The sequence below is a fragment of the Bombus affinis genome, chromosome 11 (genome assembly GCF_024516045.1).
Source record: "Bombus affinis isolate iyBomAffi1 chromosome 11, iyBomAffi1.2, whole genome shotgun sequence".
Taxonomy (NCBI): domain Eukaryota; kingdom Metazoa; phylum Arthropoda; class Insecta; order Hymenoptera; family Apidae; genus Bombus; species Bombus affinis.
This window is the reverse complement of record NC_066354.1, coordinates 1183373-1196089: the sequence shown is the minus strand read 5'-3', so window position 1 is coordinate 1196089 and position 12717 is coordinate 1183373. Positions and strand designations below refer to the sequence as shown.

Below are 12717 nucleotides of genomic sequence, written 5' to 3'. Positions count from 1 at the left end.
TAGATAAAATCTAAAATAAAAGTTATGTTTGCCCTAGATATAATCCAATCATATTGTAGATCATTTAGTAAGAATATATCAAGAATATAGTAAAGATGAATTACTGTAAAAATAGATACTCCAAAAAATTTGGTAGGTTTTATATCATATTGTGCACTTGTGTTCCTAATATATGACTGTGTTTCGTTATCGTAATGTGCATTTGAAATTTTTATATATTTTTAAAACATTTTACATTGCACGTCAGTTACAGAGGAATGCTAAAGGTTTGGTTGGATGTTTGCAATCTAATAGATGAAACATAACCAACAAATATATTCAAAGATTTTCCTCCGCGTGTAAACTCACTAAAAGTTTAAGAAGACGAAGATAACTTGAATTTATGATTTTCTTGAAACTTTAGTACCTCCTTTATAGCTCTTTTTCCAACATTAATTAACAAAAAAATTATTATAATGTACATTTATTGAATTATACAAATTGAAGTTGAATTCCAAATAAATTGTTAGCAGCCATCTTGGAAAACCCTTTTTCGCATTTCGAACGAACGAAGTGTCAAATATCGATAATTACTTCATCGCACGCGGTTGAACTAAAAATTTTTATGGGAATTGAGCTTTCTTAGAAAAGTTAGATTTTTTAAAACGATCTCGAAATTGAAATGTAAAAATCAATTTCGCGCCATAAAATAGTATTATTCGATACTCGCACTTAAAAAGCAAGAAAAATATAGAAGCGAGTTGCGATACAAACAACTCGAATAAGTAAGGGGTAGGAGAATTTTTGTATTGAAAGTTGGAAATAATATAGACAAGACGGCTTCGCAAAAAAAATCGTCTAAGAAGATGGCGGAGACCAAAGAATTAGAGGTGAGTGAAGTATTAAAAGTGGTGCAGTGCAGTTAGATTATGTGTGACATTTTAGAGAAAAGTCGGCAGGTCTGCATTGTGAATTTGTCGTGGTTATATCCGGGTTATCAGCGATTTATTTGCGTCAGTGAATTATATTACTAGACGCTTAGTACTTGTTAAGCGTGTTTTTCTTCATTATTGTTATAATTATTTTTTTCTTCGGTGAAATATTGAGATTAATCAATAGAATTTTTTTGCGATATATTGTGCTTATAATTATGTTGCCTTTACCGAATAAAGCTTATAAAAAACGTCAATATCTTCATAATCACAGGTAACCTAAATATTTTTTTTTAAATTAAAATCGTTCTCACTGTTTTTTTGTTATTAATCATATGTATTTTATTTGTAAATATTGTTGGACGAATGATATTATCTATGATTGCAAAAAAAAATTCTGTTTCATTATTGTATTTTTTTCATTCAATATGGATATGGATGAAAATACTCTATGTGTGTGGTGTGATTGTCTTTAGAATAGAAAACTTGAAGTATGATCTTTATGCCTGGTATTTCAAATTCTATTCCGTATTTCTGCAATTATGTTTATACAAGCCAATATAATAGATAAAATGTTTATTATGTAATTGAATTGAAATAAATAGAATTGATAATAAATTTAAATGTTAATTTGTTTTTTATTAATACATTGTTATTTATAAAATATATTTTTCTTTTATCAAAATAACAGTTTAGAATAAGTGTACTATATAAAATGTATGCATGCTATAATTTTATGATTGCAGAATATGATATTGAGTTTTCGAGTGTCTGAACTTCAGATGCTTCTTGGTTTTGCTGGTAGAAATAAATCAGGTAGAAAGAACGAATTACAAGCACGTGCACTAGAATTGTTACGTTTGAGATCCCATCCAATTCAGCTCAAAATACGTGAATTATATAAATCCATACAGTGAGTATAAGATTTATTAATGACAATACAATTGTTCTTGCAGATTGTACTAAATCATTAACTACCTCTATCACCATTTATGAAATTTTTAAATATTTTATTTGTTTGTTTATTTTAGTAAAGTGTCGAAAATGATTTTCATTTTATATCTACTATGGCATATTGTTATACTTTAAGTATTATAAATGTCAGTGGATTATTGAGATAAAGTCTCAGACTTATTTTTTGTCTTTAAATTTTGTTTAGAGCTGATCAATTAGCTGCACATCAAATGTATGGTCAAACAGGTAGTTCTGGGGAACCACAAATAGATCAAAACATGCATTCCAGAAATTATTACACAACAAGGTAAATATATAGAACAAAGAGATAGGCAACAAAAAGAAAATAAATTTATGAAGAACTTATATAATTAATTATATAAGATATATTTAACAATGTTGTTTTTTACTTGTAATTAATGTAAAGACAAGCAATCAGTCAACAGCAACAGTCACAGTCTTCAGTTTCTAGTGGAAAGGATTTACCACCTGCACATCAAGCATCTCTACCTCAAGCACCTAGAACAAATCCAGTCTATCAGTCAACAGCATATGCCAACGTAACACCGCAAGTAAGTTATGTAATGTAATTTTTATATAAAATTGTATAAAACCTCTATATTAATTTTGTAGTGGTTTTTTAATATTCATATGACATATTAATATTTCAGCAAACAACAAGTGCAGCCTATAATCCATATCCATATGCACCAAAAGTTTTACCATCACCATTGCAAATACAACCTAGAAATCAATATCCTGTTCATCCAGATGTTAGACTTAGAAAGCTACCATTTTTTGATTTATTGGCTGAATTGCTGAAGCCATCTAGTTTAATGCCTCAAGGATCTATGAGACTTCAAGAGAATACATTTATGTTTCATCTAACACCACAGCAGTCAACAGATGTAGCAAGTTCACGAGATTGTCGTGCAGGAAGTAAAATGGATTACACAGTACAGGTACATTTTACAGGGAGAGTTTGTTTCTTAATGTTATGTTTGTATTTTTGAGTCTATAATCTGTGTTATGGCTATTTTAGATACAGATGCGGTTTTGTTTGCAAGAAACATCGTGTGAACAGGAGGACTGTTTTCCACCAAGCATTGCAGTAAAAGTTAATGGAAAACTGTGTCCTTTACCTGTTAGTAGACAGAAATATAAAGAATATACATATACATATACACATGAAAATATTATTTCTTTACCCTAAATTAATAGTATAGTAAAATGAAATGTTTCACAAATGAAATGTTTTATTTTTTTATTTCAGAATCCAATACCTACTAATAAGCCGGGGGTAGAACCAAAGAGGCCGCCACGGCCTGTCAATATTAGTCCTCTAGTTAAATTATCTCCTACTGTAGCGAATCAAATTCACGTAACGTGGTCGGCAGACTACGGCAGACGATACGCAATTGCGATATATTTAGTTCGAAAGCTTTCAAGTGCTGAATTATTATCAAGGTTAAAAAGTAGGGGAGTTCGACATTCGGATTATACAAGAGGTTTAAGTAAGTAGTTATGTAGTTAGAACTATTTGGTATTGTTGAAAATGAATACTATTGAAATAATGTTTTTGAAATAATCTTTTTAGTTAAGGAGAAACTTAACGAAGATGCGGATAGTGAAATAGCGACAACATCGCTTAGAGTATCGTTAGCTTGTCCGTTAGGCAAGATGCGAATGTGTACACCATGTCGTGCATCAACATGTTCACATTTACAATGTTTTGATGCATCCCTATTCCTTCAAATGAATGAAAGAAAACCAACATGGAATTGCCCAGTTTGTGATAAGTCAGCGTTATATGATAATCTCGTTATCGATGGCTACTTTCAAGAAGTGTTGAACTCTAAGAAACTATTACCAGATGTAAATGAAATTCAATTATTGCAAGATGGGTCGTGGGAAAATTTGGTTCTAAAGAAAGAAAAGGATAAGGAGAAGAGTGAAACGAAAGTTATTACAAATTCGCAAGATCGTAAAATCGATGTGGATACAGTCGACCTCGGTGAGATTTTATTTCATTCTAATATGTGTAAAGATATGACATATTTAAAAATAAATGTTTTTATGTTTATGAGTGTTTACATATAAATGGGTAATCATATCACTGTTTAGATGAAAGCAATCTTACACCTCCAAAGGAAAAGAAACGAGCTGTTATTATTGATTTAATATCAGACAGTGATGACGATGATGAACGTACCACACCAACACAAAGTACAAAAAAGATAACTAGTGGTACTTCTTCGCCAAAGAAGTCACAAACTAGCTCCATTAGCAGTACAAGTGAATCACCAGAATTGATGATAATTGATTTAGAATAGAATATTTTACATCTATTGCTACTATTAAATTGCCAAATTTTGTACAGAACAAAAACTAAAATTTTGTTAGTTCTGTGATCATTTAAAAAAAAAGTTACTACATAAAGTTAAGTATAAGTGAATTCATGACATTTTTACTTTTGGTACTTAAAACTGAAAAAGAAAGGAGCAAAATAATATTTCTTTTTAACTATAACAACTTAGCATTCCTCTGTATAATCAATATATATATATAGGGAGGGAGAGAGAGAGAGAGAGAGGGAGGGAGTGATTGCATATTATTTTAATTGGTGAAAGAAAAAAATGTAAATTAACGTCTCGAAAATCAAACTCAATCTAACTAATAAGATACCTTAGTATAATTTTTCATTATCGAAAACATCATTGTGGAATTTCATCCAAAATAATAAAGCTATTTTTATTTTGTAGTATAAGCCTCTTATTAACCTTGACATGTAAATGAAAGAGGAAAATAAAAGGTGTAAATATTTATATTAATATAAATATGTTAATTATATTACTAGCGTTATTAATGTAATTAAATTTGAGTCCTCTTGAAATTGTTTCTTTATTGAGTTTCTTAGTTGATCAGGGTTAATAAAATTGCTTAGACTATATTTGCTATAGACTTTCTGTTTGTGAAATTCGATCTAAAGTTATAAGGAATAAAATAGGTAAAATTCATATAAATAGAATATTAATAATTTAATACTTTTGTATTATGGTTTTTATACGTGAGTCATATGTTCCACGAATCTCAAAGTTTATTCGTCTTGCGTAGCCGCATTTACATTTGGATACATATAATTGCGAAACGATATTCCAGAAAGTTGTTGGTCCACAGGTTCTCTTGTATCATATAAACTTGGTGCTTGAAATATTATGCCAAGTGTTCCACCAGTACATGCCAATGTAAAAACCCAAAGAAAAAGTCTATCTAAAACCATAGCTACGAATTTCCAATCTTCTATAACCTGGAAATATTAAAAAATATATGAGGGAAAAATGTATCATATATTATTTCGAGAAGTTATATATATATACTATTTTTAAAAAAGAATTTTTAGAATTGAAGCCTTAAATTGTCAAGAGAAGTATCAAAAGTAAAACATGAATATTCAAACAATGAATTGTTGAATTATTGAATTATTGATCAACTTACTTCATTATCCTTATCTGCATTTTTTATATGTTGAGCAATAAAACGCACACCCTTTAAAGCTGATATGACATCGGGGGACAAGTGTCGTGGCATCGTATTTTCACTATCAGTGACTGCAACAGTATCTCATTGTTAGTATACATTTCAGAAACTATTACATGACATTAATTGTAATATAACGTGCCGCGCTATATACATCCATGAATTATAGGGTTACTGTTAATTCCAATACACGTTTATTTATTTCAATCACTGTCATGTAATTCTTTATATGTGTCATATAATGCACTGTCGCAATACATTTGATTAATAAAATTTTGTATCAATTATATTACATATTGTAGAGTAATTTAAATATTTACCTGATGCATGCGGTATATGCCGGGCATCGTCTTCTCGTATATTTTTATACTGCGAGGTAACACTTTCGAACCCATCTGGACTTCCTTTTAATTCCAGTGGGTAATCACTAACACTATTAGGAAAACTGTAATGTATACTCCTGAAAAGTTTTCTATTTTAGGATTCGATAAACAGTAGTATAATTACCTAAAATCTATTTCATTAGTATATCCACTATCCATGTACGTATCATCATATTCTGGAGTTGAATACGGCGTTCGACGCATCATTAAAAGACGCGGCATCCAATTTAAAAATACTTGTCTAACCCAGGGTGACATGTTGTGCGTAGATGGAGACCTATATAAGAAATTTATACGTAACTTTAGGTAATTTATAAATAGGATACTATAATTAGTGTTTAATCTGGAATTATTACGATGGAATTTAGTTTACCGAAAATGAACGTTTAAAACGCATACGGTAATCCATATCGACAAAGTGACTAAAATCATGGTAAATAGCAAATATTTTCCTAAAAGTGGTATAGCTAGTGACGTTGGTGGAATAATTTCGGCTAATAGTAGAAAGAACACCGTCAACGAGAGGAGAATGGAAGAACACAACGATACCTGCAAAAATTCAATTTTTTGCAGTATAAATAACTTTTCGTTTATTTATTATTCTCTGTAATGCTTACTTTTTCACCTGAATCACTTGGTAGATAAAAGACAAGTACCGTAAGGAACGTAATACCCACGCAAGGAATTATTAAGTTGACTGTGTAGAATAACGTCTTTCTTCGCATCGTAATATTAAATGTAATATCTGTATGAATTATGTCAAAATGCACTTACATTTCGTATCGTTGTATAAATTGTATGTTAATATTGATGTCAAATATATTTATTTACTCACCAGAATAGGGTTCTGTGCAACATGGATAATATTCTTCGTTTCTGGATGCCGGTACTTCTAAAATGTCCCATTCAACTGATAAATAGAAGTCGCTTAAATCTATTCCTATTGCAACCAAATTGCTACCACTTTCTTGTTTCATATGTTTCAGATCCACCTGCCAGTAAAAGTTTTTACAAAGTATATTTTTGGTAAATAACATTAACGTCAATTATTTGTATCTTCAAATTAATTTATTTCTATTTGATTTGTATTAAAAAAATTGTTTATGATTAACGACATTTTTTAATTATAACCTGAGCGCCATTGTACGTCCATGAGCCGAATTTCATAATACACGATTGTTCGTCAAATGGGAAATATTCGACGTTAATTTCACAAGATGATTTGTAAATCGCAGGCGGTTTCCAAGACACTTCACCGGTATACTTTAATGTAGCCTTTGTCATAAGCGTTACTTCGTAATTGCCATCGGCACTATGAAATTATATTTAATTGATGTTTTTTTATGATTATGAAATTCAATACTTGCTAATAAGTTGTAACATACATTAAAACTTACTTATTGTATAGGACAATATCTGGTAGCCAAATATTTTCGGAAGGCACGTATAGCATTTCTACGCCACCGTATTCTTCTGGATCCCATCGTAGTTTATAGTCGATCCATTTCTAAAATGCATAATATCGGCAGTGAATAAAATATGTTTATAATGATATATTATATTTATAATGGTATATTTCTTCAGGAACTCTTACCTGTTCCACCCAGACGTTGGTAGTCATCACCTGATTTTTTAAATTCTGTAAATTAAAAAAATATTAACAATACCTTTATTCAATAAAAAAAAAAAAAAAAAAAAAATCCAAAATAAAAAACCAAAATCGCAAAATATGACTTTATACCATCTCAATTAGCTGCGAGAGCTTTAAACCAAGCTTTACTGTTAAGGTTTCGGTGTTGTTCTTCACAGGACGTATAAGTCTATTATAATTCGACAACAAGTCATCATAAAGTCTTTTTGTGTCAGGGTTTGCCTCGTAAATTTTTAACCCAATAGCACCTAGAAGAAACATAAATCTTTTTAGTTATAATTTCTACTTTTTATGTAAGAACAATCGAGTTCATCGCATCCAAATCACATGACAACATGAAACATACATTACGATATATTTCTTAAGAAACTTAAATGATTCTCAACCACTTACAATGTAAAAAGGTGAAACACTTACCGAATATAATATGAAGGACATTAAAAAGAATACTAAACGTCAATATTCGCATTTTAAATGTAACTATTTACAAATTTGTGTAAGATTGAGATGGCAGTGACCACTCCCAGTAAAAACACTTTCACCTATGCACACATATACAATAATTTTTAAGTTAACCTAATTAAATGTAAAAAGAATCGATATCATATTAGATATTTTTCTTCCAGGTAACAAATGGAAAACCTTATCAGTAGAAAATGAGCGTTCTGCATCCCACTGGACCAAAATCGATATCCGAAGTTAGCGCCATGACACTTGCTCCAGTTTGCACTTCAATGTATTTCGTCTGTTACAAATTCACATCTTAGCGCATGCGCATTAACGATGCGCGCACATCTTTTTCAAATCGTCCATAGGTTGGCGCCTTCAGTCTGTACCAAATCACGTACAAGCATTTTTCGTCTTAAGATTTGTCTTCGTTTTTTTTGTTTCAGTGGATTTAAGCTGTATTCGTTTCAATGCGTTCATAAAGGTAACTAAGATGAATTGTTAGTTGTTTTTTACTTTTGTATTTTAATTAGGTAGCAAATATTATTTGTTTGAACGTTTTAATTCAGATTTCTTAAAAATGAATTACCGACATTGTATGAATCTTGTTCGTCAGGTAGCGCACTCTGTACTATAATGCAGTAGAAGCCAGATGCACCTTTGCAATTCTTTTGGAATACTATTCACAGAACATCATTATGAAATTGTATTTTATACAAATTTTTTATTAGTATAATTACGATAGAGATATTTTTCATGGTACCTAATAATTCAATATATTCGATACATCCTTTCTTCTATGGTAAAATGATGTGTACTGTATTATGATTTTTTATATGTTTCGTAGTCACTTTGACGTGCATTTTTCTCAATACGTACAATCTTTTATCAGACGCAATGTTTACCAAATGCAAGTTTGTAGGAAGTAATTTTCATTGATTTACTTGTAAGCTGTTTTATATAATTAAATTAATTGTAAATGTTTGAACATTTTGTTATAATATATAATTTATAATATATATTTATCATCTAACATTTCTTATTTTTGCAAATTTATAAAGAAAGAGAATATTATTTATATATACTTAACAGTTTGTGTATTATTCTTCAAGTACAATCAATAGGAACTGCCAGGAAAGGAATTGAACACTCAAAGACAACCTACTTAACGCTATACGCTCGTAAGAGGTTAATTAAAAGCGGAGCGTAACAATCGATAGGCAAGAAAGGGTAGAGCATCGACATCACTCCAAGCAGCACTCGTAAAAGAGTAGGTCCATTGTGGATTAAGGTTTTATTATAAAAATCTATAACAATGCTCATAGAATTGAATTGAATCCTCAACTCTGTCAATTTAGCATCTCGTAAAGTAGAAAAATCCTCTAGCCTTTCCTAGAGCATCGATCACAGTAGAAAACCACGTTCATGTTTCAGACAATGGTCGCGTGTCTAGAAAACATCGTAATTATGTCAAAGGAGTAACTGCGGAAGTGTAAAGTACTTCGGACATGTTGCAGCGAAAATTACGCTTGAAACGGAGATGTATGTTCTTCACAAAAGTAGCATCCGTAGTGTAACAGCCCTCCTAGGAAGGATCGACTTGCGACCGCACAATATCCCACGTATATACGATTATCGATCAAGGATACGTAAACAGCCGTGGTATAGTTGCGCACACGCGGCGACCAGGCCACTTAGCGTATGTTTGTTTAGTACCTTTTACGACTATATTGTCCGGGCATGTGTTAGATTACGGAGCAGCCAGTGTCTGGCGCATAGCTGAGGGTTGGGTGGTACGGCGCCGTGCTTCGAGAGGGTCATTTATAACTGTTATCGTGAGACTTACTAGCCCACTTACTACCTCCACTGTGTCTATTCTCCACCCACTCTTCTATTCTACTGGAAGAAACGTAAGCGCGAGATGCGCCAGTCCACCGAACCTGCTGGTCATTCTAGCACGGTTTTTTATTCGGTCATCTTGTATCACGCCAGAGAATAAAATCTTTGAGTAACGACATCATTTTCAGAAAATCTTGATTTTTATCGCCAGTGTTCTATGAGAAAAATTGGCAGTTGTTTGTTTTCTCTGTTCCTTTCCATTAGTTAGTTTATATTCTATAGATGATTTGTACATTATAATTAATTGTAAAATAGAATTATGGTCTCGAGTTATATTGCGATCTTTCCTAATAAAGCAAGGTAGTAATTGTTGGCTGTATTGTTTTCCTTAAATATAAAATTATTTAGAAATTCATAGTCGAGAAACTATAGGCGAGTGGAGAAGGTTATTTTACGTAAAATGTATAATTGTTGCTGGACTAATTACAATCCTGTTTTCATTAGCTTTGGGACTTGTAACCGTAATAGCTATGCACACAGTCCTAATCCTTTGTTCTCATAAAGCCACTTTGAGTGGCGAACTGACCGAACTGAATGCGAACTTTGGACATAGCGTTTAAGGTTGGTAATATGCTAGCTTTACATAAATCTGCGTGATAACTAATGTGCAAACTTTCATATTTATTGAGATAACCGGATACAATTGTAGCGGCACATGAGTCATAGGACAAAGAAAATCATGTAGTTGTTTTGCCTCGAAGTATCAAGATCGCTAGATTACAAGTAATGTAAAAACAATGTCATCGCTACCAGTAACCGTCATAGGAAGACAAATTCGAATTCTCTGATCCCCCCCCCCCTCCGACTAGTATAAATAAACCGAGCAATACTTCTTACCTATCGCGAGCAATAGTTCTTACCGAGTACGTAAAGAATTCATAGCAAGTATTTAGCGGCATCCGGAATGACTTTGAATATCTAGCGAGCGTCTATCAAGTACGTGATAAGCATTTGCGAGTATTTATTCCGCGATTTTATATTGCGATTTATACTTCGTATTAACGACTAATGTCTACGTTTATACTTTAACTTATTTGTCTTAAATACATTCGACGGTTACGATAACAAACGTCTCGTCATTAATCCTCACGACCTACGTCCTCTTCACACACAAACATCTACCCAATTATATATTAAACATTGTTAATATAATATATTTTCCTAATTCATGTTTGTCACAGACACACAGATTAGAAGATTAATTTTAAAAAACGGCTGATTGAGATCTCACTTCACGAAGTATGAGTCGTTTAGAAGTTTAGACGATGAAGATAAAACTGGCGGCACCTATTGAAAATTAAAATCTTTCATGTTTGTCGAACAAACATGAAATTGTCGATATTACGTTCTTGGTTGTTACACAGATTATAACGTTTACAGGGTTGAAACAGAGTTTTATTTGTTAAACTACGTTTCGCGTAAAACGAGAAAGCATCGCGACATTGGTATTACAACCGATAGCTCATCGTTATCGAGGACATTTCTCATCGCGTTTTTGTCCGTCGTTCCGGGACGGGGCACTTAATCCTAATATGGAAATATGTCGTGCACTCCGCAAGCCGACGATTAATGCGAATAAATCGATTTTTGGCGTAGGGATACGACGGTTACCGCCAAATCCTGGAAGCCACGCCAAGTGGCGGAAACACGGGAATTCCATCTGGATTTACTAAGATCAGTGCCATTTAATGTGGAGCTCGATAAATCCCTTAAAAGCTGGTGGTCGGCAAGAAGACGGTGCATTACAATTTTCCAGAAAGGAGAATGGCGAACGTCTAGGGGAGACGCAGACAAATCTGCAAATGCAAGGCTTCAGGTGCCAAATGCTTTCATCGTATAACGTGAGTAACTGCCTTCCCTATTGGCTGTCCCACATCGATCGCAATCTATGAGAATAGCAGAGCCATCCAAAAGTAAAAAATCTTACGAACGCATTCCATTTATGTTGATCGAAATACTTGCTTTATGAAATGGATACGAATTGATGGATATTAACATATATACATACCTCTATTCATAAGTACAATATTAGAACACTTATAGTAAAACAAGATATTCATGTATTTTGAATCGTTATCATGGAAAAGTATAAAGTTTTAACTAATTAATTATTTCTTTATCAATGTGAATAACCGAGTACAAGACCAACAGATGTTTTGATATTTATAAACGGACGTTTACATTAATATATTAAAATTTTAAAATATAGACACCTGGGAGTTGAAAGTTAAATACGATATGGGGAAAACGAAGAAATAGATGTAAAAATACATTTAGTTTTATAAAGCTAGGTTACTTAAGAACATAGAATATCATTTCCATTTGCAATTACTATTCGTCGATCTTTATTCTCGATATTCCAATTGTATCAAGTATCTTCAAACTTCGATATATTTAACTTGTTCGCTTGCACATACTTTCTTAAATATATCCATTTACGTAATTCGCCGTTTGAAACTGCTACTGTCTCTTCAACTGAGCTACATTTCTAGGATGTTCAATTAGCGACGAATTGCTCTGCGCTTAGCCTCGAAAGAATTGAGAAGAAATACTTTGTGTATATCAATAGAAAACTGGAATATTCATGACGATCTGCATCTTTATAATCTACTCTTCACCAATGTTTTCCGTGAAAGTTGCGCAATCTCGACGGAGAACTGAGAGACGCGGGGTCCGTTAGGATCGCTGGACGGTCAGTATCGTTCTTATGCAACGTTATCTAAACGTCGTTGTTTGCTTATGATTTCCATAATTCCGTACACTTCGTCCGCGGCAGGCTCTAAAGAGCCAATATCGAGCAAAGTAGGTGTGTACTTTAATTACTAGAGATAATTACGTCGTCACCGGCTTCAGTAAGGGATGGAGGTTTACTATGATAACAGAGTATCCAATATCCTGGTGAGTTACGTACTGAGCACGACATAGCTTCGTGCAT

General features: G+C 32.4%; 2 protein-coding genes across 8 annotated transcripts; one reads left to right on the top strand and one right to left on the bottom strand.

Moving 5' to 3' along the window:
• Positions 1–195: 195 nt before the first annotated feature.
• LOC126922054 (E3 SUMO-protein ligase PIAS2) lies at positions 196–9898 on the top strand. 6 transcript variants are annotated; one of them, XR_007712644.1, is made up of 12 exons: positions 196–869; positions 1658–1824; positions 2071–2172; positions 2293–2437; positions 2537–2827; positions 2908–3009; positions 3139–3379; positions 3463–3879; positions 8063–8251; positions 8330–8367; positions 8996–9153; positions 9318–9898. XR_007712644.1 is itself a non-coding variant. In XM_050734246.1 (9 exons), exons 1-9 carry the CDS (start codon positions 846–848, stop codon positions 4196–4198), a joined length of 1698 nt encoding a protein of 565 aa, XP_050590203.1. In that variant the 5' UTR covers positions 216–845; the 3' UTR covers positions 4199–6625. The 6 variants fall into 6 exon arrangements, 4 of the variants coding, with proteins under 4 accessions (XP_050590203.1, XP_050590206.1, XP_050590204.1 ...); XR_007712643.1 differs by having other exon boundaries at positions 8063–9153; XM_050734246.1 differs by lacking the exons at positions 8063–8251; positions 8330–8367; positions 8996–9153; positions 9318–9898 and adding an exon at positions 3990–6625 and having other exon boundaries at positions 216–869.
• LOC126922055 (acetylcholine receptor subunit beta-like 2) lies at positions 4896–8001 on the bottom strand. 2 transcript variants are annotated; one of them, XM_050734250.1, is made up of 12 exons: positions 7854–8001; positions 7527–7684; positions 7380–7424; positions 7183–7292; positions 6917–7097; positions 6621–6777; positions 6403–6530; positions 6159–6334; positions 5910–6062; positions 5723–5847; positions 5361–5473; positions 4896–5172 (listed from the first exon to the last, which is right to left on the bottom strand). In XM_050734250.1, the coding sequence occupies exons 1-12, from the start codon at positions 7903–7905 to the stop codon at positions 4963–4965; spliced, it is 1608 nt and encodes a 535-aa protein (XP_050590207.1). In that variant the 5' UTR covers positions 7906–8001; the 3' UTR covers positions 4896–4962. The 2 variants fall into 2 exon arrangements, with proteins under 2 accessions (XP_050590207.1, XP_050590208.1); XM_050734251.1 differs by having other exon boundaries at positions 5723–5835; positions 7854–7994.
• Positions 9899–12717: the final 2819 nt, after the last annotated feature.